The sequence below is a fragment of the Tetrahymena thermophila genome (genome assembly GCF_000189635.1).
Source record: "Tetrahymena thermophila SB210 genomic scaffold scf_8254379, whole genome shotgun sequence".
NCBI lineage: Eukaryota > Ciliophora > Oligohymenophorea > Hymenostomatida > Tetrahymenidae > Tetrahymena > Tetrahymena thermophila.
Window position 1 is genome coordinate 554557 of NW_002476163.1, and position 26118 is coordinate 580674.

Consider the following 26118-nt stretch of genomic DNA (forward strand, 5'->3'; position numbering starts at 1 on the left):
TTGGTTATTGAATTAGATTTTGCATAAAATATTTGCAAAATATATAATTAATTCTTAACGTATTCATTCATAAATAAAATAAAAAATTCTTCTATAATTAAAATTTTTATTAAATTTTATTAAGCCAACATTAAATTTGATATATGTTTAGCATTTTTAAAGTGTTTTTCTTATATCAACAAACTGTCGCCTTTATTTTTCAAGAACAATAAATTAAAAAGAAAAATTTTTTCCATCTAATAATTATTTAAACAAAATAATAATTAGAAAACAATCTGCCTAATTTATTTTAATAAAAAAGAAGAAATGAATCTCTTATTAAAAGCTAAATAATTCTATATCTAAAACTCATAGACATTATTCAAAGAGTCAAGAAGGTCATTAGCATAGGCTTGTCTTACTATTTTGTTAGAGCACGCAATACATTTTACAGCTATTTTCTCTCCTAAATTTATTGAGAAGTAGAAGTAAATTGATCATAATTGCAGTTTTCTTGAATATGTTTCAATTCACTTGATATCTAGCTAATATAAAAATATACTTACTCAAATATTTCTAGGAATTAATATATGTGCAATTTTATTAATTCAAGTTTATTTTATATCATATTTGATAAAGCCATACAAATAGAAGAAAGGATTTTTATCTATACTTATAGTAAATTATAATCCATTTTTTACTATTCCTTTTTATATTATCTCTGCTAGCTAAATGAATATATTTAGCATACTAAACATAGTACTAACAGCAGTACTATCATAATTCTGTGCTATTTAATGTAACAATGATTACAACTACAATAAGTCTGATTACTTATCTAAAATAGGAAATTCTTGGGATTAGCTTAAACCTCTTTTTATTTTAGCCTCTATATTTTCTTTAAGTTTTGTTGGTAATAACTTCTACTGCTTATTTACTTTTTCTTATTCGATCTTTAACAATCTTAATTACATCAATTATAATTTTTACTATAGCAAAGTAATCAACAAATTATTTTTCTTTGCAAATTTACTTGTGACATTTATCTCTTTGATAACTGCTATTTTAAGTATAGTATAAGTAAATTATTCAATATTGTTTCCCATGGTTATCATTCCTTGTCTAAGCTATAAGGTTGCGTAAATTACAGTGGAATACTTTTATTCAAAGATAATTACCAAAATTTAGTTTATTCTAGATAATAATTTGAGTGAAGCAAATAATTTACAAAGAGATAAGTTGATTGATTTTTATACAAGGTACTTAATTGATAGCTTAAAGGGTGATGAAAATAAGATTTTCTAAAGAGTGCATGAATAATCCTAAATATTTTTAACTTCTATAAAAGACCATAAATTAATTTAACTCTAAAATTAAGAGAAAGATAGCAGCTTAGACAAGTTGAAAAACATTAATTTAGGTTAATTTATGTATAATGAAGATCAAAATGCATTTAACTCTCTTTAAGATCAAATAAAATATCTTAAATTAGCTTTAAAAGTGCAACAAAATGCTTCCCAAGAAAAATATTTGGAAAAAAACATTGAAAGAAATTCAATTAGAGAACTTTTTTATATCCTAGAAATAGAATAAAATATTCCAAAACTCATGATAAAACTTTAACAATACATAAAATAACAAGGTAAATATCTGAGTATAGAAGAATAATCGCTTATAGAATATATCTAGGATATAATTTAAAAAAAAAGTTAAAGCAAGAGCGAATAAAATTATTTATAAAAAGCTTTCTAATATGAAGAATAAATAGAAAATTGCATTTGCTAAATGACACTTGTTATCAAATAAAGATTAAACTTTTTACAAAATATATCAAAAGATAATTTTGATTTACAAAAAATAATAAAAGAAGGGGTCTAATATCTTCAAATGAGAAGTGAAATTACATCATTACTTTTGTAGTTAAAAGTTGAAAATGATTAAAATAATGAATTTATTTTTCTTTAAAACATTTATCAAAATGCAATTTAAGTTGATCCAGACGATAAGAAATTTCTTCAAAAATAATTATTAAATATTTAATTAGATGCAAAATATTAACGCTCGAAAAGAATTGATATGTAATAAGCTTTTAAATCTTCTTATTTAATGATTGTTTCATTAGCGAATAATGAACTTGGGATTATTAAAAAAGTTTCAAGAAATGTCAAAAAATTAACTGGATACGACCAAGTTGATTTAATAGGTTAAAATATTAATATATAAATGCCATAATCAATTGCAATTCATCATAATTCTATTATTAGAGAATCTATAGAAAATGGGCATCTTACTTAGTTTTAAATGAACAAGGCACCATTAATATTAAGAGCAAAAAATAAATTTGGAATAAAATTTGAAATATCATTTTAAATGTAACAACAATTGTAATATCAAGATCCTGTTAACTTAATTGGCTAAGTTAAAATACTTAACTAATTTACAAATAAATTCGCCTTAGTAGATGTTTCTCAACAAAAAGGACATAGAATAGATATCATATCAAAAGCTGCATGGTCAGAGCTCTTTTAAACTTACTTTTCAAATTTAAAAGAAGTTGAAAACACTCAAATTCACTAAATTATACCAACTCTTACCAATATTAAAGATTACCTTTTCAAAAGCAATATTAAAAAAATGGAAATTTAGACACTTGCTTTTATTCCTGCAGCTCATATTTAAAAGGAGTACTATTAAAAAAGATATATTGATAAATGTGATAAAATTATATCCAACGTTAAGAAAGGATATTTTAATTATGACTTTAATGATGTCTACTTACTAGATATAAGCATAAAGTTCTACTCTAAAGAATCATTTTATTAAATTTTAAAGTTAAAATTTAAGTCTATAAACAAATTAGTAGACTAAAATTTAATTGAAAGCGCAATTTTAACTGTGCTATAGCCATAATGGATAGAATTAGGATGCATGACAGAAAATCATCTCGAAGAATTTCATAGCAACCTTAAGGAAGATGTATAAAAATTAAAACCAAGGATTTCATAAATATCTGATACATAGAATTCATCTAAAATTTATGCAGATAACCCTACACAAATAAACAATAAAACCCCATCTTTTAATAAATTTTAAAATAGTCTAAGCTGCTTTGATTAAAAACTGTATCCTCCAGAAGACAGTTTTAGAACCTGCTTACAAACAACAGATAGACATAGGAAAATTTCAGAAATTGATTAATTGTAGACACAAGCATCTCCAAATTGCGAAATTTTATGTGCAAGTCCACGCAGTGAAGCTCTTTAGGAAATCCTTTTATTAAATGAGCAAAAGTTGACTTCTGTTTCAAAAAAAAACAGTAAAGAATTAACCTTAGAACACCTTTTTAGTCCAACTCAAAGTAGATACAGCTAAAAGATCAGCATGTCTGATATTCTTTTAAAATTTTGCAGCAATGAAAGAATATTAGGAAGAGACAAACAAATTTCTATCCAGAAAAGTAACATGAATATAAATTTAATATAGAAAAGCTAGTAATTTTAATCTGAAGAAGAAAGCGAAAAAGATTTTGAGAAAAGTGAAGGTGAGTCAGAAAAAGTTAATAAAGTTGCAGATTAGGGATCTATTAACAATAGCAACAAAAGTCAAGGTTCAGCCTTAAGCTAATTAAAAAAAACAGTGGTAAAAAAGCTTCTTTAAAAGAAATCTATAAAGAAAGTACAAATGTTAGCATTTTATATGATAATCTCCTTTTTGCTAATATTTATTACAGTAGTTGTCACACATTTTGACCTTTAATCTAAAATTTCTCATTAATAGATTTCTTTTGATTTCTCTTCTTGGCAGGATATTTACTAAACATATCTTCTATAAGGATTAAACTGCTATTAAATTTATTAATTAATTTCACTTTAATAATATACATTCTCTAAATACCCAGCTGCTTAAGATTTACAACTTCAATTAGCTTAGGATATTTAAAATATATATTCTAATTAAAAGGCTAACATTATTAATTTAATGGATTAAGATATTAACTAAGTTTTTGTTAAATAAGAGCTAGTTAATACTTAAATAGATTTTGTGTACCTTACACCTACTTTCAAGAATATAACTACTTAGACAAGTTTTTTTAACTCATTAATAGTATTAATGAATTTTGTTCCATCATTATTCATGTAAAATTAGTATGGGCTCATTAAAGAACTTGAGCTAATGGTAAATGCTGGGGCTATATAAAATTCTTTGACTAAAGTAAGTAATGAGCAAGGAGGCTAAGAATAAAAATTAAATAATGATATCAAACAATCCTCATCTCTTACTTTAATATTAGTATCCGTGATTACAGCAATTATGGCTGTATTTATTATACCATTTTATTATGTTTTTCAAAGAAAGTAAGAAAAAGTGTTGAGGTATTTTGCAACTATTGAACCTGAAAGTATTGCAGAGATGTCCGAAAAGTTATATAAAATTTTAGAAAACCTTGTCAAAAAAAAGAAAATTTTTGACAACAAAAATGAAAAGGAAGAACATATAAGCCATCATTAAATTAAATAAAATATTAAAAAATAAAAAAAACACATTTCTACATCATCACTTCCTAAATTTAATCTAAAAATAACATTTTATGCTTTTTTGCTTTTAGCTACAATATCTGTGTAGCCAATAGTCAACTATTTCTTAACAAATCTATAAGTAGATCAGCAAACATAAATTTAATCCTTTGTAATAAAATTGTATTAGTTAAAGGAGTTCATGTATTCAGTTTACTATACCCTTTCAATATACTCAGCAAAGGTAGCTAACCCTTATGTAACTCTAATCCCTTCTGAATAAATATAGCAATATTTTTTAGGTTATGTCGTTCAAGCTAATTAATTTGGTAGTTAGTTTGTCAGTGATTTAGGATATATACAAAGCGGTTAAATATTTCATGATAGCAATACTTTAAAATCTGCCAGTATTATATTATCTGGAGATATTTGCCAGTATCTAAAAATTAGTTCGAATTACACATTAACTTATGATTAATGCTCTACAGTTTACAATGGAGCTTATAGCAAAGGTCTTATAAATGCATACTCAGTTTTCATGTTAAAGAGATAAGGGATGTATGAAATTTGCAGCAAACCCTAAGACGATTCTACATTTTCATACATAGATAAATACTTTTTAGAAAACTCCCCTATAGAAGATAGTATTTTTTTTTATATATTCGAAGAATCAATAACAGAATTATAAAATTTAGTAAAGTATTAGAATAGTCTCTTCAAGCAAACTGTTGATTACACTTAGATTTCTTTATTCATATTTGAAGTTTGCCTTTTAACACTATTACTACCTATAGTTGTAATACCATTTTTTAATTACATTAATAATAGAGTAAATACAGTCATGCAGATGTTTTCGATATTGTAAATAAAATACATTCTCGAAAATACTTATTTGATGCATTTTATAAAATAATATTGATTGATTGATTGATTGATCTATTCAGTACTTTTAAACTTTGTTATGTAGAGAAAATAGTTTTATTTTTATATTAATGTCAAATATATTTTACTTTTTAAAATAATTATTTCTTTGAAGAATTTAATTTAAATAAATAAAAGTGTATTTCTTTGAAGTGTATTTTAATTTTTATTAGAAATTAATAACTTTACTAATTAGTAAAATATTTTTTTATTTAGAGATGAACTTTATTTAAAATACTTTGATTTACCAAAATAATAAATGGGCTTTGTAAGAATGCATTCAAATATTTTTAAATTCACATTATTAATCAGAAATATTTTTTTATTAGAAATATAAAGAAAAATTAGATATCAGAAATTTATTAAAAATATTAAATCAAATCTTTTTAAAGTTAACAATATAATTAAATATGAAATATAATAAGGTGATTTTTATAAACATATTTGCTCTTTATCTTTTTATTAAGCATTTAGACTGTGCTGAAATCTTTTAAGAGATAGATTAATCTCAAATTTCAAATTAAGATAATATTTATCAAGTGTAATTTAGAAATGATTATTCAATAACATAATATCAAAGTATTAATGAATTCATTCAATAAAGTTAAATGAATTTAAATTAATATCAAAATCAATAAAAAATGGAAAATTTAGTGAAAGGAAGAATATTAAATTAAGTAAATTAAATAAGATTAACTGCAAATTTTGATAATATACTCAATAATGTACCATATTATTAAACCAAATTAGTCAAGAGAGCTTTTAGATTAGTATCATATGAAATAAGTAAAATCTTATCAATAGTGAGGAGCTCAGACACTTTAAAGCTAGAATAGTAAAAGTGCAGTAGCATAGTTTATAGCACCGCTGAATATAACAATGGAATACCATAAAGTGACCTTCATATTTACATTAGTAAATATGATTAATAGCTATTAAAGTAGTCTGAGAAAGTAATTATATGCTAATACAATAATAATTAAAGAGCTTCAGTAGGAATAATAAGTCTAGATTTCTCAAATTACAACATCTAGGATCAATCTTTTTTGTAATCAATAATAGCATAGGAACTATTTTCTTAAATTTACCATCTTCTAGGATTAAATAAAGATTTAATAGCTAGATTTGTTGATAGTAAAGGAGTTCAAATTACTTTAGATAAAATAATTTCAACATAAGAATATCAGTTTTCATATAATGTGCTGATAACAAATCAAATTCAATTAGTATCTCGATAAATGTTTAATTGTAATGACATAGAAGGAATATTAACAGAAATTAATGTAAGACTTAAATATTTATTTTTAGATTAATATTTATTATATTTTAATTTAATAAACAAAAGCTTGAAAAAAGCATATACTTCTCTAAGGTTTTTGTAAACCCTCAGTCTCTTGGTGCTGATAAAGTTTTAAGTGGAAGAATATTTGTTGGTTAAATTGATTTAGCGTTTTTAAAAGACACAGGATTTTATCCTTTAGTTAATAACCCATACCAACAAAATGAAAGTGATTAATCACTAGCTTATTAAAAGGGTTGTGATTTTTATAAATAATTATGTTTCTAAGATAGCAATTTACAAAATTTTTGTTCATAAGATATTAAAAAGTGTGATAATAATCATTATGGAATTGCTGAATGTAACTATTTTGATTCTTAAATACCATGCAAGATTTATCAAGTAGTTGATATAAATCAATTTTGCTTTAACAGAGAAAGTAATTACAAAAATGATTTTAATTATTATGGTAATGATAGTCGATGTTTCGAAAGTACTTTAATAAGAATTAATTCAGATACTTCAAATACTGATTAAGCAAGATGTCTTTAAAATAAATGTATTTCAAATAATACATAAATTCAAATTTAATTTAACTCAGAGACACTTATTTGTTCTGAAGAAAATTAAAAAGTGGTCTCTGTCTAAAATAAAGGATATATTATCTGTCCTAGCAATTTTGAATAATTTTGTCAACAAAATATAGAGTAATGCATAAACAACTGCTCATAAAATGGGTTATGTATAAACGGAAAGTGTGAGTGCTATCCTGGATACTCAGGAGATTATTGTTAAAGTAAAATTGATTTTTATTACATTTTAATAAAATAATGTATGTTAAATTAATAATTTAAACTCATCTAAAATATCAATCAAAATAATAAAAATTAAAAAAAATAGAAAATAAAAATTAATTCTAGCTGAATTTTTCTAATTCACTTTAACGATTAAATATAATAAAAATTTTTAATTAAAAGATATAAATTGCGTTGAAAATAATCTATTTGGGTGCTAGTAATGTTCTTAAGATGGATCGAATATCTGCTTAAAATGCTATTAAGGATTGTACTTAAGCATTAATAAGTAAGAGTGTTTACAAGACTGCTAAACTGGTTAATTTGTTGATTAAGTGAATCAGTAGTGTAAAGCTTGCTAATAAGGTTGCAAATATTGTATCAATAATGAATCATGCATTAATTGTGCAGATAATTGGTATTTAAATTAAGTTAATTAATGTGTTTCTAAATGCCCTGATGGTTATTTTTAAGAATAAATTTAATAAACACTACTTAATGGCTAATAGATAAGTAAATGGGTATGTTCAAAGTGCCACTAAGCGTGTACTACTTGCTTTGGATACCAAATAAATTAATGTAGTGAATGCAAGAAATATTATACCCTTGTACCACAAAATACTTGCTAACATCCGAAATGTGATTCTAATTATTATGCGTTAAATGATAAGATATGCATTTAATGTCCTAGCAATTGCTTAAGTTGCACTGCTAATGAAATGTGCTATAGATGTGAAAATGGATTTATACTAATTAATGGTAAATGTCAGAATTCTATATGCAAACCTGGATAGATTTTTATTGAAAGCACTTTAAAATGTGAATATTGTGATGAAGGTTGCACATAGTGCATAGGAAAAAAATCGAATTGTTCGAATTGTTAATAAAACTATTATTTTTGGAATAATCAGTGTCTATAAACTTGCCCTTATGGTTTTTACAAATAACTTAATCCTCAGAACCTATCTGGAAATTCAAATGTTTAACCTAATTAAAATAAATAACAAATAGGAATGACTAGCAACTATTGCTCACCTTGCCATTAAACTTGTAGTGATTGTATAGGTCCTAGTTAAAATGATTGTAGTAGTTGTCCACCAAATTATTATTTGAATGTTTAAGATAAATCATGCAAAAAAAGTTAATTAAGTAATTGTATTATGGCTTTATCTTAAGATGTGTGTTTATAGTGTGATGCTTACTATTTTCTTTAAAATAGTAAATGTTAGCCTAATAGTTGTTCTCCAAATTTTTATGCTTTAAGTGTAGATAATTTATAAGGTTTTCTAGCTGTTTAACCTTCATACAAATGCTTACCTTGCTCATATGGATGTGAAGCATGTACAAATTAAAATACATGCTAGCAATGCTCAAACGGATTTTAATTAGACCCTGAAAGCAATTAATGTATTCTCCTTAATAACTCTTGCTTAGATGGATAATATTTTGATTTTTAGAGTTAGTTATGCTTAGATTGTTCATAGAATTGCTTAAAGTGTAGAGATTCAAATATTTGTTTATCCTGTAATAATAATTATTATTTGGTCAATTATTCATGCTAGTTACCTATAATACCTCCTAAAACTTACTATAACTCTTTATTACAGCAGTTTTTAATGTGTGCAAATCCTTGTTCTTCGTGTAAAGATACTAATTCTTGTAATTATTGCTATGATCCAACAGATGTATTATATTAAAGCTAGTGTATTCATTAGTGCCCAACTGGCTATTTCAAATAAGGTAATGGCTAAACAAATTTGTCTCAATGTAAATAATGTGACAAAACATGCCTTCTTTGTAAAGATCAGCTACCAACTTCATGTACTGTTTGTTAGGAAGGTTATGAATATTATTCTGATCTGAGCCTTTGTCTTCCTTAATGCTCTAATTAATTTAATGTAGGCCTTTACTATGATGTAGCTCAATAAAAATGTGTTTAATGCATGAAAAATTGTGTAAAATGCTAAAATTAAAATACATGCACTATATGCTAATAAGGGATGTTTTATGATATATCATAAGAGTAGTGTTCGAACTGCATGGATGGATGTAATATCTGCTCTGATATAAATACTTGTCAATAGTGTTAAGTTGGTATGGTTTATGCTAATCAGCAATGCTAAAAAATATGTACTGTAAAAGATTTAAACTGCTTAAGATGTGATCCAATAACTAATGTCTGCTTACAATGCTAATCAGGTTAGCCAGTATAAAGCAATGGATTTTGCCCAGTAAAATGTAATTTATAAAATTGCTAAAGATGCTCTAGCTCCACACAATGTGGTGAGTGTGATGATGACTATTATTTGGATATTAATTTATAATGTTAAATTAAATATTGTGAATTATCTTTTTGCAAATAGTGTAATTTCGATAAATATATACCTTACTGCACTAAATGTTAAAAAGAATACTTGCTAACAGAAGACGGAACGTGTTCTTCTAAATAAGTAACTTTTATTTTTAAATTTAATTTTGTAATTTATTTTACTATTTAAAAGTGCCCTTAATTTGGATAACAATGCTAACAGTGCTAAAATGATAATAGTTGTAAAATCTGTATAAATGGTTTTTATTATTCTAAAGAGTATAATTAATGTCTTTCTTGTCCAGATAAATGCTCAAGCTGTGATTAATTTTAATGTTTTTAGTATAATACTTGTCCGAATGGATAGTATTTGTTTGAAAAGCAATGTTTGAACTGCTTTGAATAGTGTTAAAAATGTAATGGCCCAAACAAAAGTGACTGCTTGGATTAAGAATTATAACAAAACTGTCATTACACTTGCAAAGAATGCTTAGGTACAGATTATAATTAGTGCATTTCCTGTCCTGAAAACAGAATTTTAACTTTTTACTATAATGTAAAATATGGAGAGTGCATGTGCCCTTATGGTACTTATGATACACTACAAATTAAGTGCATGGGTAAACAAAAAATAAAATTATTTTTATAAATTAAGCCTATTTTTTTTTAAAATTTTCTTTTATAATTAATAAATAAAGAAGGACACTTGGACTAAATACAAAGAGATTTAACTATAGGATTTTCGTATTTAGGAGCAGTAGGAGTTATTGCCTAAAGCATATTAAGCTTGAATCCAGCAATGTTTTATCTACTAAGTGAGTTTGCATAAACTCTTGGCTAGATCTAATATGTAATTTTTTAAAGATATAATATTGATAAAAATTCTAATTAATATGATAACAATTATTAAACAAATTAAATAAATAGATAAACATAAAAAAAGCATATGATTTTGATGAGACTGTTTATGCACTTTAGCATTTTAATTATAATATTTTATCAGGAGTTGGCTCTAATGTAAAGCCTTAAGAATAAAAGTCTACCTTAAGAATTTTAGAGGTCAGATTAGAAGATCTTGAAAAAATAACAAGCTTCTATAAGACTAATAATTTTCTGTCAAATTCAGAAATTTTGATCCTTTTAAACGCAGCATGCTTTAGCCTGATGGTTTTCTCAAATTGCTTAGTGCATAATGAAACTTTAAAATAATATAAGAATTTTAAATCTGTTCTCAGAGTCTTCAGATTCTCTCTTCCTGCTTTTATGCTTGTTCTTACTTCGAGCGAAATGTGCGTAACAATCTAACTTTAAATGAAAAAATTTGATTTAGACTCTGGTCAGGTTTTTGCTTTATTATTATCAATTATTTTCTTTACATATTAATTCGTCTGGATTGTTATCATTATTATCTAGTTGGGAATTAAAAATTCTATCAGAAAAAAAGAGCACAAACTCATTTTTAGAATTTTTAATAGAAAGAGATTTTGGTAGCGCATATTTCTAGCTTTATTATTTGTGAAAAAACAATTTTTGAGCATTATACTTATTAATGTTTTTAAATAGCCTATTACCCTTTTATTTATCTAACTAATTACAGAGGTTGTATTTTCGATATACATTATTGTAATTAAGCCATACAGAGGCACTATATTCAAAAGATTCGCACTCTTAAACTAGTTTACATATATTATAGTTAATATCTTTTTGATATTAATCTCTAGTAATGAAGATCAACAGAGTGAAACAAAGCCTATTTTATATATATTTATTCTTTCTCTAATCCTATTAGTACTAGTTCTGTACTCAATATTTAGTTTTTATTTGATTATAAAGTTTGTCTCTTAAAAAGTTGCAAGAAACTTAACTAATAGAAACGAAAAAACTGCAATATTACAAAAAAATCATGTATCTTCTATAACCTTAAGAAAAACAAGTACATCTGAAAATCAAGTCTTAAATTAAATTTAAGAAATTTAAAGCCAGAAAAAAAATTAAAAATATACTGTTAGTAACAACTAACCTAATAATTTTGAGTTAGTTAATATAGACTAAAACAATGAGTAGAATACAGACAATATTTTTATAACAAATGATTGCTAAATTAATGTAGATGAAGAGCACTAGTTTTAATTTGCTAAAGATAAATGATTTAAAATGATTTAGATTTTATTTTCATAAGATATTATAGTAATGTATACATTTTTGAATTTGTTTTAGTTAAAAAATGTATTTTTGAAAATTCAATTGTTTTGATAATTTTTTTAATTCAGTAAAAATAGAAAAAAATTTTTTTGACCTTTTCGGATCTTTTAAATTTTATTTTGCAAGTGAAGTTGAATTCATACACTTAAAAAGTTATCAAAAAAATCATTTATTTTTTAAAAAGAAAGAAGTATTTTACTTAGATTTTTATTTGGTTATTTTTATAAAAATATACCAATTTAGTTGCTTACTGCAAGCGTGTATAAAATAAACCAGTACAGCGATGTAGTTCATATTATGAAATCATACTTATTCTTATGTTATGTTATAAATTTTACTTATTAATTTATTTAGTATGACTAAATTTCGTTATTGACTCAAAAAAAAAAACTCGGAGATCAAAAATTATAAAAAAAAAGAGTTTTGTATGAATTTTATTTATTTTTATTACTTTTGATTTATAGTAAATTATTTATACTATTACTAAACGTCAATAGAATTACTGTAGTGAATTTAATTAAAAACAAAAAGACAGATATAATAATTAGTAAAAATGAACAAACAAAGCCAGTTTATTAATAAATTAGGGATAAGGCAAACAGAAAATTTCAAAAAATCGATCGTTTCGTTAACTGATTCATTTAGAAGGTTTTATGTTGAAGATATTATACATATTTTAAAGTAATATAAAAGGAATACTTATGTTGGTAGCATTTTGCTTTTGATCAAAATAATAGAGTAGCTTCTAATAATACTAAATTCTACTTTAGCATAATAACTTATTAAGATTGAAAATTATTTTGAAATAGCTTAAAAGTATAACATCAATATTTACTTTGATGACAATCAACAAGCTTGTTCAACAATGACCTATTTTTTTATTGCTTTTAATTCAGTTTTGCTAATCTTTTTGATATTCAAATTTATTTAGAAGATACTATTACTAAATGATAATAATGATAAAATAAAATTATTATCCTTTGAAAAGAATATGGAAAAAAAAAGAAGCATTGATAAAGAGTATTATGTAGAGATTTTATTCTCTTTTTTATTCTAAGTTTATAGTCATGCACTGGCTATCCCTTCCTTTATGGTAGCCAGTAAGAATATAAATGCCTTTTCAATTATCAACATATCGCTCACATATTTATTAGGTATATACTAATATAAAAATTAATCATATTTCTTTTAATTTTAATAATTAAATCTATCATCTTACTTACTATTTTTATTTTTTTAATTAGTATTAATTATTTCAAATAATGACTATGACTACATCATGAAATCAAGCGATTCTCTCAGATAGAAATATTCTAATTTATATTTTCTTTAATAAATTGTAGAAGGATTAGTCTATATTTTAGTCATATAATTTGATAATGAACAGAGTGCTTTGTTAATACTTTTTATTTCTATTTTAGAAATATTAAGATTAGCCTTTTTGTAGCCTTATTTTGATGAAAATATTTAGATTTTGGCTACTTTCTTATAGGTTTACTTTTTTTTGTGTCTATCTACCTTTTACATACTAATTTAGTTTGCGTATAAGTCTAATCATTTATTAAGCGTTTTCATACTCTTGTATATCCCTCTTACTTTCTGTGCAAGCAAGTAAATCTAAGTCATAACTCATTAATATTAAGTTAACTAGTTTGAAAAAGGTTTATAAAATGATGAAAATATTGGTCCAGAAATTCTAAATTATATAGCAAGAAAAACAGTTTTTAATGTAATTAAAGATGAAAATAGTTAAAATCATGCAGAAATAAAACATATAGCATACCTTATTAAGTGCAATATACTAAGATGGAATCTTTATAGAAAAGAAATTGAATAGTCTCATAAAAACTAAGAGAATGAAATTCATGAAATAGAAGAATTACTACAAGAAAAAGAAGAAAATTTACTTGGAGGCTATCAAGTAGATGCTACTGAATAAAAAGGTAGGTTATACATAGGGAAAGAATAAGTATTTGGAGAAAACAAAGATATGAAAAAAGCTTTAAGAAACTTATTTAACAGCTTGTACATAAAGGAGAGGAACAGCAAATAATTCACTATGATAGATATTTATTATCTGATATATATCGTTGAAGTCTTAAAAAATTATTAGTTTTTTGAGCTCACTACAACTTAAATTTCTAAAAACATTAGCCTAAAGCATTAATAAATTTTGTATACAGTTATGAAAGAAGTAGAAAGGCAAAAATAAATCATAAGTACTCTTAAAGACTAGAATAAATTATTTGACTAGTCATATTATGAAGCTCTAATATATGATGAGCTTATACTCTAAACACAGAGCTAACTTGAAGATGCTGTTTAAAAAAAAATACAATTACTGTAATTTATGAAATAAAAATATATAAATCTAGAGGAACTGTAAATTTAGTTAGAGTATTTATTATCAGCAAGAGAATAGCTGATAAAATCTATCACTCTGATGGTAAGGGTCAATGAATATAACTAACATTTGTATGACATTTACTTGAATTTTTTAGAAACTCTGGCATTTAGTGAAACTGATATTAAATTAGAGAGGTACAATAGATATAAACAAGGATAGAGATAAATATATTTTTAAATGAACTCTACTGATGCGTGCATTGTATTTGCATCTCTTAAGAATGAAAAAAATATCAAAATAGTGAAGGTATCCAATAATATTGAACACTTTTTAGGATATTAAAAATAGCATTTAATTAATAATTCTATAGAAATGATTATGCCTTCGCCATATGCATAGATTCATAATGAGTATGTAATGAACTTTTTCGCTATGGGAGATACATAGAGTTATCTTTAAACTTTACTTTTATTTGCGCTTACTTCATCTAATCATATAATTCCTGTAAACGTTGATATTAAAGTAAACTTGCTGGAAGCTGAAAAAGAGTTTGGGATGACTGCTTTTATTTAGAAGTAAAAAACTCAAACTCAATATATTTTATTTGATTCATCAAGTAGCAAACTAATATCAATGACTCCTGAGATAAATTAATTTATTTTTTCAACTATTCATAACTTCAATAAAGTAGCTCTTGCTTCTTTTTTCCCATTTATTTAGCATTTTAAGACAACTGTTGGTTCATCATTATTTTCTAAAACCTCTTAAATGACTTTAAATTCAATAAGAACTAAATAACTATTTTCAAACTAATCAATCAGATCACTCAACTCAGATGAAAATAGAACCAATAAAAGCAAAGATCATAAAAAACCAAAAAGCCTTAAAGATTAATATATTATTCAGAAATAAATCGTTGAAGCAAAGGATAAGTAAAATGACGTCACAAAAAAGTAATAAGATGATTAATACCAAAGAGAATAAAACAGAAAATAGCATATTATTAATTCGCTAAGAGATAGAGATATTGAAGATTCATTTTAGGAAGATGATGATAGAAAATATAGAAACTTATAATTTTTACTAGTTATTAACTCTCAAGATAATTTATTTATGTAATTAAAATCAAGGAGAGTGCAATCACTGAGTGATTTTAAATTCTATTTAATGAATTTAAACTTATATACCTGCCCTTCTCCAGGTCTTGATTAACTTAAATATTTAGAATTAACACAAATTAAGTCAATAAACCCTCTACATAATTCAAAATTTATCCTATAAATATATAATGATGAATTAGATGGCTATCTGACCAACTTACACACCTTCCGTAATTCAGATATTCAGTGCATTTTAACTGAATTAGAAACAAAAGGAATCAAAGAATCAAACCGTAACTCAAACAACCAAGATAACCCTTTTTACACTGAAGATGAGGAAGATGAAAATGATTATGATTTAATAAATTCAAGGAGAGGAGGAGGAGGGAATTACAGAGAAGTGCAACTTCATAAATTTGATGGCTATTAAAAAAATAATGATAACTCTGAAATAGCTCATTAACTTGCAGGTACTAAAAATTTTAGTCATGATGACCTAGACAAATCTCTAAAATCTACAACTTTTGGAAGAGGAGAGAGTTTATTTACTTAAAAAAGAGATAATGGTGGGTTTTAGATATAAATAAATAGTTAAAAAAACAGCAACGAAGATTAAACTAAAGATTAAAATTAAGAAATAAGTTTCCACCACATTGATGGCAAATAAGAATAGCAATAAAAAAATATTGAGTAATCTTCTCTTCAAGCTTTTAAACATAATTAATCAGAAATTTCAAGCAGCTTTTAATTCGGAGGAATAAAATAGCAAAACTATAATAATGATGTTCATGATTACAGCTACTATCCATAACAAAAGTTTAATGAGTTAGATAATAACAACAACAACAACAATAATAATAATAACTAAATAATAGATTAGATTGAATTAAAAGATTAAAACTTAGGGACATAGTCCTAAAATTAACTAGAAGTAGTCAATTTTAAAAATTCTAATTAAGATCTTTAAAAACCTCTTACCTCCAAAAAGCTTCTAAATAATGAGTTAATCAACTATTCTAGCAATAAGTTTGAATTATTATCTCCAAATGAAAATAATTCTTCTTAATAAATTTTCTAGTTTAAAAGCACAGGATTAATCACCTAAACAGTTAAAGGTGGAGGTTCATAATAAAACATTACATCTACAAATAAAGTGAATGACTAACTATTTCAATAACAATCTACAAATTCTTAGTTAATGAATGATGTGTTTATAAAAGGACAAAAGAACTTACAGCCTAAAAGATAGGTATCTCTAAGTGTCCATTCTCTATCTAAAAAACGTAAACAAATTATAGCATCTCATAAAAATTAAATTAGATATTTAAAGGATGCTTTAGATTAATCCTCAAACCATTCTCGATAGTCAACTGCAAGTAGTACAAAGAAGGCAACGAAAAGAATTATTCTAGAAAGAAATACAATAGGCGTGATGAAAGTAGTTAATTTAATAGGAATATTAAGTTTTTTGATTATAATAGCAGTTATAGTAGAGTAATATATTAGTATGCATATTTAATTTAATGCATTTGCAGATGATTTAAATTATGTTAATTGGTCAACATAGTATGAGATTTCCTTATATTTAATTATGAAAAATTATAATCTTAATACTCTGCTTTAATCATCAGTGATTAATGTCCCATCAGATATTTAATCTTAAATGCAAGATACAGCCATATAAGAAATGTATTAATCAGTAACAGATGTTTCTGTTCTAATAAAAAATTTATCTAGTGCAAGTTCTGATCTTCAAATTTTAAAGGGAATGCTTTAAACTTCATATTTTTTTAAATTAGGAAGCTTTTTAGATCATTCAATTCCTATAACTGGCTAATCCAGTTCACAAATGTTTTTAACAGTTGAACGCAAGGTGAGTTTATATTAAGGTTCAATATATTTGTATTCTTATCTATATAGATATTCAAGAGGATTTGGTATAGGTCTGTCCTAATTTATAGCTGTGAACAACTAAGAAGCAATAGTTAAAGCTCTTAAAGAAGTAAGTATTCAATGCTAAAACTTTTCAATAAATTAGCTAAGCAATATTGAAGTAGATGTGAATAATGTTTTAATAATAATTATTATTGTTACAGCTTTCTGTATATTCATAATAATACCTCTCTATTATTTTATTTAATCAAAAAGAGAATAAATAATATAGCTATTTGGAACATTCAACTCCTCATTCATTGATGAATCTATTTTTTAAATTTAAAAAATTTACTCAAGAAATAATAACATAAAAACAGCAATAATCTAAAGTAATAGTAAAGAAAATTAAAAAAAATAAAATCTTAGTTCAACTTCAAGACTTAACAAAGTAAGTAGAGGTGTTTTAATTATGGTTTTGATGATATTTTTGTTAACACTTCCCTATCCTATTTTAAACAAAGCCCTTTCTACGAGCTACATTAACTAAAATAAAGACTCATTGCCATTATTAGGTAATATTCTATTTTTCTAATAAATTAATTGATATTCTTATTTTTTTATATAGAATAACTATATAGTATCTAAGCATTTATTTTAGATTACACGAGCTTATCATTTTTTACTATTGTCTTAAAAGTCTAAGCTTCATCCATACAATATTCATATTAAGAATATGAAACTAAACTTTTAAGCTATGTAGCATAATCATAAAACTTATAAACAAGCTTGTAACAAATACTTTAATCTTCAAGAAATGCTGAAATGTAACATTTTATTATGAAAAATATATATTTGAAATATTAATGATTAAATTAGGTTTGATGTAAGTACATTCAATAAATATTTTATGGCAACATTTGAAAATGATTCTTGTGGAAATATTTTTAAATATCCAAACTATTTACCATAGAATTATACATTAACTTTAAGTGGTTGTAAATCTGTTCTTCAAGGAATCATGAATAAAGGATTGTCTATATCTATCAATAATTACTTTTAAATTTTATAAAATTTACAATAAATTATTTAAATTAATGATATTAATAAATTCTAAGATAAACTGGATCTATTTAGTAAAGAAAATAACTTACAAGAATTTGTTACATTTTAAGTTTATTTAGTAGAAATTTTAGAAGCACTTTCAATATATTTGAAATCAGAAAGTAATGTGCACAAATCTTAGCTTGAAGATATTCTTTTAGGTTTGCTCATATATTAATTTTTAATAATGGGAGTTATTTTCTATTTTGGATGGGTGATTTTCTATAAGAATATGGACCGTTATCTATACAAAACCAAATAATATCTAGCTATCCTAAATATTAACTACTTGATATAAAACCCTTATATACAAAATTACTTACATAAAAATCTAAGTTGAAGAGGAAAAAAATAAATATTAAACTTATTAAAATTTGGTTTTATAAATAAGCTTTTATTTTTTATCAATATATCTAAAATTTATGAATAGTATTTTCTATAGATCAATAGTAAAGTATAAATTTTTATTTCAAAGTTTATGTAAATACTATTTTCGTTTAAAGTTAAACTTTAATTATAATAAAAGTAGCTATTTCTATATATATATGGTGGGCGCTCTTGATTAAGGATTATACTAAAAATAATAGTTTTAAAAAATTTTATCCATAATTATACCAAAAATTAAATATAAATTAATTTAATGGCTCCATATTTAATGAGGATTATTGGTATAAATTACTGATCAAAAATTTATTAAATATCAAATAAAAATGATATTTTTGATTAATTAAATTTTTTTATGCCTTAAATATTCAACATAAAATAAATAATTTGATAAATAAAATATATTTTTATGATATTAAATTAGAACATTTTTTGATATTTAATATGATTTATTTATAAGTTATATAATTAATTATAAAAAATATTTTTAAGAAAAAATACAACTATTTTAATCTTAAACTTAATAAATTTGAGCTATGAAAAATCAATTTTTTTTTTAAAATATAATTTTTAATGTTATCCTATTTGTTATTTTAATTAAAATTATTGCTTTACATATAATTAGTGAGGTTCTATTTTTTTAAATTATAATTTGAAGAATAACAAACAACATTTTAAATGAATCTATTCAAAAAGATAGTATATATTATTTATTTTTAACGAATTTTGATCATATTTATAATCAAAAAAACAAATTAATAACAAGACTAATTACTATTTCTAAAAATTATTGTGCTTTTTAAAAAAAGTTAGCTGATGAAAACAATAAATGATAATTAGGATAGAGAAGCTGCTTAGTATAGCTTAAGCAGATTCTCGATTTAAAAATCTTTGAAACAATTTTATATAGATGACTTGATGCTAATAATAAAAGGTTATAACAGAGGTAAGCACTTGAGCTTAACTTTGATTTTTTTAAAAACTATTTTGCAATTCATCATAATTTTCAATAATGATATCGCTACTAAATTAGTATTAAGAGAAAACTATTTAAGCTTTGTTTAAGATTATAATGTTCTCTAAAGCCTTTAAAGTAATTAAGGTTTGTGTTAGATATGCTAAATTATTCTACTTTCTTTGAATTCATTATTACTTATTTACATATTCTGCAAATTTATTTATGCATCTTTGAAGAATCAAAAAAAGAACAAATATTTAAAGCTTTTGATATTTATAAATGAGAGAGAGAAGTTGATAGTTGAGTAAAATTAAAAACTATATGATATAGTTTTTTCATTTTTCTTCTCTATTTACATGCATATCATATTGATCCCTTCCATAATATTTTCAGGAATTTTAGTAGGAAGAAATATTTCTTCAGTCAACTTATCCCTTACACTAATTATAGGTAATAAAACTATGCATTATTCAAATAAATAAAAGACTTTAACATATTTTTTACTAATAAAATAGGCTTATTGATATCTAATAATGATTATGACTTTTTGGTAATGTCTAAAGATGCACTAAGATAAAAGTATTCAGGGTTTTAAACAGTCTTTCAGCTTTTTGAAATGATATGCTACTTTATTTCAATAGTCATAAATACTAGTAGTAGCTTATTAATATTAATATTAATTTTTGTTTCAGAAATATTGCGCTTAATAATATTAAAACCTTACTTTTCTAATAGAATATAAATTTTACAGCTTTTTATCAATAACTATTTATTAAAATTTGTTATTACTCTGCTAATCATAATAAACATTTAATAATAAAAAATTCATTATTTTTCCTTTCTTGTGATAATATTTCTTCCAATTTCATATAAAATTAGTGAAATTATCTAATCACATCTTACATAAGGATATTTCTAAAATTTCGAAAATTATTTATTTAATCAAGAAGAAATTAAACCTAGCAGCTTAAATTATCTAACAAGCAATTTTGCAGCAGAAAAATAAAGTTTAGAGCATGCAGAAATAAAAGCCATAAGTTATTTAATATAATATAAATAGCTTACTTAGGACTTAAGTAATTAAGAAACTTTATCCAATAAAACTTAAAGATTTTAATTTTTTAAAAAAATCCAAAAAACTTATCTCAGTGAAGATAAAAATAATAACATTTCCCTTTTAGGTAACTACAAAGCTGATTAAAAGGTTATAGAAGGAAAGGAATATGTTTTTAAAGAATAAGCATATGGAAAAAATGAATAACTTAAGCAAGAAATTAACTAGTTTTTTTTAGATATTTTCTAAACATAAAGGAAAAATAATGAATTTGGAATGATTGATATATACTATCTTGTATTTATTATAGAAATATTACAAAATTTTACAAAATTTGAAATGGTATTAACACAATCTTAGAAATTTATTGATGTTAAATATTCATAAATTATATCTTCAATTAAAAATTAAGTGCAAAAACACAAAGATAATTTAAAATTGATTAGAGATGAGAAATTAATATTTTCTCCAACTTACTATTAAGCTTTGCTATTTGATGAGCTAATTAATTAGGCTTTTTAAAACTTAGAGTAGGCTATATAAAAAAAGATTTAGTTGCTTGTATTCATGAAAAGTAGATATATAGATTTGGAATAAATATAATCTAAGTTAGAAGAATTATTGACTCTAAGAAAAACTCTAATTGAATAGATTAGTTTATTAATAAGAGTTAATGAGTATAATTCTTAGCTTTATGATATATATCTGAATTACCTTGAAACTATCTCATTTAGTGATTCCGATATTCATTTAATGAAGTATAATAAATTTTAGAAATAGTAAGAACAGAAGTTGTATAAAATAAACTCTTCACACACATGCATACTTTATGCATCACTTAAAACTGAAAAACAAAGAACAAAGATCTGCAAAGTTTCTAACAATTTTTACCAATTTTTTGGATTCAAACCTTAATTAATATTAAACAAACCTATAGAAGTTTTAATGCCTGCTCCAATAGCAAATATTCATTCATAGTTCATAACAAAGTTTTTTGATTCAGGAAGAAATACAACAAATTTAGTTAATAGCATTTTGTTTGCTTTGACCTAATCAAATCATATCATTCCTATTAACATTGACTTTAAAGTCAATATGATTTCAGTCGATAATGAATTTGGAATAACATCGCTACTTCATAAGGTGATTAATTAATGCTAGTATATTTTATTTGATGCTAATACCTCAAGATTAATTTCAATGACATATGAAATTAGCTAATTCATATTTCCTTCTCTTAAATCATTTGAAAAAGTAAATTTAACTTAATTCTTTCCTATTATATAACAGTTTAGATCAAATTAGCAAGATCTACTTTCAAGTCATTATTCAAAAACATCTTAATTAACTTAAAAAACTAACAAATCATAAAGAATGTTTAGCAATGCTATTAGTATAAAATATACAAAAATATTTACAAAAAATAATGTGAAAAATAATTTGGGTCATGCAGAAAAATCTCTTGAAAAAAAAGAAAATGTAAATTAATTCCATAAGAAAGAAGAAAATAAAGAAGATCATAAAAATGAATTTAAAAATTTAAAAGAAATAGACTAAAATGAATTAATTCAGTTGGAAAATATTAGCTTTCTTTTAATTGTAAATTAGAACACATATCCAAAATAATCTTCAAAGAATAAAACTTATAGGGGATTGAGTTCATACTAGTTTTTCACAATGAATATTTCAATAAGGTCTTTGTAAGTTTAAGGACTGGAAAATATAAAATATATTGAGATAACCTAGATAAAATAAATTAACCCTATTAGTAACTCAAGATTAATTAGATCAATATATAACAGCTGTGTAGAAGGATATGAAACAAATTTTCACTATCTAAATTATTCTGATGTTGAATGTATACTATCAGAATTAGATCAAAGTAGTTTATATGATGAAACATTAATTTAAAATGGATTAATTGAGAACTCTGACATTGGATAATTAAGTAAAGTCAATATTAACAATAACAACATATTATAATAGCCAGATGAAGATAATTCATAAGTGCTTTTTAACAGGTATGCTTCTAATACAATTTATAAATAATCTAAATAAATTAGTTAAGATTTTAGCATTTCATAAAAAGGAGATAAAGATTCAAATGATTTCAAATCTCACTATAAGGGCCTAAAATAAAGGTTAGGAAATTCCTAAAAAAATTAATAATCAGCCAACGATATAAAAAGAAATTAATAAAATAATAAGCATGATACAGAAATCGACACAATAGAATAATAAAATATAAGCTAGTTTATTTCTAATAATCATGATTAAAGCTAGTAACAATTTTTAAAATTCAATGCTATTGACACAACTAACTAAAAAAATAATGACAATTTTTAAGATATCAGCTAAATTAATATATAGACTTAACATGGTGACACTTTTATGTAGAGAAGCAATAATTAATATTAAGAATATAATAACATTTATTCTTAATTTGAATTCCCATAGTAACGAGCTAGCGACAATGAAGTTAAATAACCATTAAGTAGTGAAGAAGTTAATTAGTAAAACTAAGGTCATAATTAAATTTAGTACAATACTTAAAATTAAAATGATGCATAACTGCTTTAATCATTAAACTTTCATCTGAATTCTCCTTTTGAACTAATATAATCTCCTTAACACTAAACTCTGTCTCCTATGAATAATTAGCATGCTGTCTTTTCTATCCTTTCTCCAAATATTTAGTCTCCTCTCAACACTTATAATAATAACCAAAACAACCATGCTTAAGGATATTTATTATCTTAAATTTCTAATAACAATTTCCAGCAATCAAAAGCGGATTAATCAACATAAATAAAAAGCTCGATATAATAAAATTAAAACCAAAATTCAAACTATTAACTAATAAATAATAACACATCTTAGATATTATCACCAGTAAAAAGTTAAAATTAAATACTGTAAAATCAATTTCTTCAGTAATTTTCAAATTAATAAGAATTGAGAGGGTCAAAAATAAGTAATGAGATAGTATTAAATGATCTTCTAGCAAGAGATTCAATAAATATAATGTAAAAATAAATTACTTAACAAAGCTGTCGTTCTTTGTCAAAAAAAAGAAAATTAATATAAATTTAGCATAAAAATGAAATAAAGCATATTAAAAATGCTCTTGATTCTTCATCAAATCATTCAAGAGAAACATCTTCTAGCAATCAAACAAAAACAACAAAATCTATTATTCTGCAAAAGCATACTCTTGGAATCATGAAATTTGTATAAATTGTTGGTTTACTAAGCTTTTTTGTTTTATTTATAGTTGTTGTTTAGCAGTTTTTTTCTATTCAGGGTACTTTATAATCTTATCAAAATGAACTCAATTATGTAGACTGGGCAACTTAATATAAAATAGGTATATCTTTAGTAATGAAGTATAATAACTATGGTCGTTTGATAGACGGAAGTTATTTGATTGTTTCATAAAATAAAACATTCAAAAAGACAGAAACTGCGTTAAGCAATTAGAATTGCATAGATTCTGTGAATACAGTTGGAAACTTACTTGCAGCTGCATTTTAACAAGGAAGTTAAAGAAAAATTTTTAGTAACATCATTGGTTAATAATATACATTTTAGCAAGGCTCCTAAGTGGATAGAAGTTAATAACTCTCAAGCAAAACTGCTTATAATATTTTTAGTTTAGTACCATAGTAAATGATTTTGTTTTAGGCAGTGATTATTCTCTTCGCTTACTTGTATAGGTATTCTAGAAACGTTGGAACAGGAACACCCTAATTTATTGTAGTAAATAATTCAGAACAAATTACAAGTACCTTGATATAGCTCTCTTCTGATGTATAACAATTTTCTTTAGATGAGCTTCAAAATATAAACTAATAGCTTTTGAATGAGTTATTCATAATAATAATATTATCCGGCGTCTGTATTTTCGTCATACTACCAGTTTACTCTTTTATATAGTCTAAAAGAGAATAAATCATCTCTTTATTTGGGACATTTAGTTCTAATTATATTGATTCTTGTATTTAGGATATGAAAAGGTTTTATTAAATTAATAATAACTATAAATAGCAAGCTATAAATGATCATACTGAAAATGTTAAAAGACAAATATTAAGTTAAACTTCAAAATTAAGTAGGACAAATATGGGCATCATAATGGCATCAATTTTAGTTTTTGTTTTGACTCTTCCTTACCCAATTCTTAATAAAGTTTTGGCATAACAATACATTGAACAATGTAAACAAACACTGCCTATGATAAGTAAAATTTTTAAAAAAATTATTTTTAATAACAAAACTTTGTTATACCTAAATTAATATCAAATAATTTTACAAAAATCAATTATATAATTTTAAACATAATTATTTTTTATTTAAAATAGATTAGCTTTTAAATATGGAGTCTTTTGTCATTGATGAGACTAGTTATCATTTATTTACATTGTTAATTAAATAGAGTAAAAGTACTTCATTTGATTTCAGAAATTATATCCCTAAACTATAAGCAAAAATATCATAGTAAAAAGATATTTATGTTTAGTTTCAGTAAAGTATTCAAGACTTGATAAATGTGCCAATGTATCATAATTTTAATATTAATAAATTATAATTTAATATAATATTTTAAATTAATAGGTCAGATCAAAGCTATTTTGATAATATATACAGCTAAATTTATCAGAATGATATCTGCTAAATATATATCTAGAATCCATCCTATTTTAATTCAGTCAACAGTACCTTCACTCCTCAGTCATGCAGCTAGATATATCAGAATACAATGTCAAAAGGTTTGACAATATCTATAAAAATATATTTTGAGATAATGGAGTAATTTTATTATGTTTTTACTACTTACAATAACACAAATCTCTTCAACTAAACACTCTTAAATTTTTAATAGTAATACTACATTCCTGATGTATTACAATTTTAAGATTTTATCGTCTATGTAATAAAAGTATAACGACTATTCTTAACAAATATGAATAGCAACTACAATTAGAATTTATAAACGGTTCTCATTGGTCTACTTTTCTATCAGATATTAATTATGATTCTGATTCTTTATTTTGGATGGGTTGCTTTTTACATAAAAATGGATGAATATTTACATAAAACTAAACTTTATTTAGCTGTTTTAAATATAAGGTATTTAATTTAAAATCCATATGTATAGAATTATCTTCATAAAAATTTGTAGTGAACATATATATATTTTTTTAAAAATTGAATGATTAGTTTATATTATATTATAGAAGCTGTCCAATTTGGTTTTTTGTTGATTCCTATTCAAATTCAAATTTCTGTTTTATCTATCAAT

General features: G+C 23.7%; 5 protein-coding genes across 5 annotated transcripts; 3 read left to right on the forward strand and 2 right to left on the reverse strand. All coding sequences in view use genetic code 6, as the record gives it.

The window, feature by feature from the left end:
* Positions 1-361: 361 nt before the first annotated feature.
* On the reverse strand, positions 362-1085 carry TTHERM_000300548 (kinesin motor domain protein, putative; the record flags this gene model as incomplete). Its single annotated transcript, XM_012800161.1, has 2 exons — positions 362-520; positions 681-1085. 2 exons carry the CDS (start codon positions 1083-1085, stop codon positions 362-364), a joined length of 564 nt encoding a protein of 187 aa, XP_012655615.1.
* A 1508-nt stretch (positions 1086-2593) lies between these two features.
* Positions 2594-3193, reverse strand: TTHERM_000300549 (hypothetical protein; the record flags this gene model as incomplete). Its single annotated transcript, XM_012800162.1, has 1 exon — positions 2594-3193. One exon carries the CDS (start codon positions 3191-3193, stop codon positions 2594-2596), a length of 600 nt encoding a protein of 199 aa, XP_012655616.1.
* A 2559-nt stretch (positions 3194-5752) lies between these two features.
* TTHERM_00300550 (EGF-like domain protein) lies at positions 5753-11943 on the forward strand (the record flags this gene model as incomplete). The annotated part of the gene is made up of 6 exons (XM_001024582.3): positions 5753-6697; positions 6760-7489; positions 7671-9937; positions 9989-10415; positions 10494-10645; positions 10723-11943. The coding sequence occupies exons 1-6, from the start codon at positions 5825-5827 to the stop codon at positions 11941-11943; spliced, it is 5670 nt and encodes a 1889-aa protein (XP_001024582.2). The 5' UTR covers positions 5753-5824.
* Positions 11944-12988: 1045 nt separating this feature from the next.
* Positions 12989-18760, forward strand: TTHERM_00300560 (transmembrane protein, putative; the record flags this gene model as incomplete). Its single annotated transcript, XM_001024583.2, has 4 exons — positions 12989-13151; positions 13242-17891; positions 17945-18143; positions 18196-18760. The coding sequence occupies 4 exons, from the start codon at positions 12989-12991 to the stop codon at positions 18758-18760; spliced, it is 5577 nt and encodes a 1858-aa protein (XP_001024583.2).
* A 722-nt stretch (positions 18761-19482) lies between these two features.
* On the forward strand, positions 19483-26001 carry TTHERM_00300570 (transmembrane protein, putative; the record flags this gene model as incomplete). The annotated part of the gene is made up of 4 exons (XM_001024584.2): positions 19483-20212; positions 20278-25032; positions 25178-25373; positions 25431-26001. 4 exons carry the CDS (start codon positions 19483-19485, stop codon positions 25999-26001), a joined length of 6252 nt encoding a protein of 2083 aa, XP_001024584.2.
* Between the last annotated feature and the right edge of the window lie 117 nt (positions 26002-26118).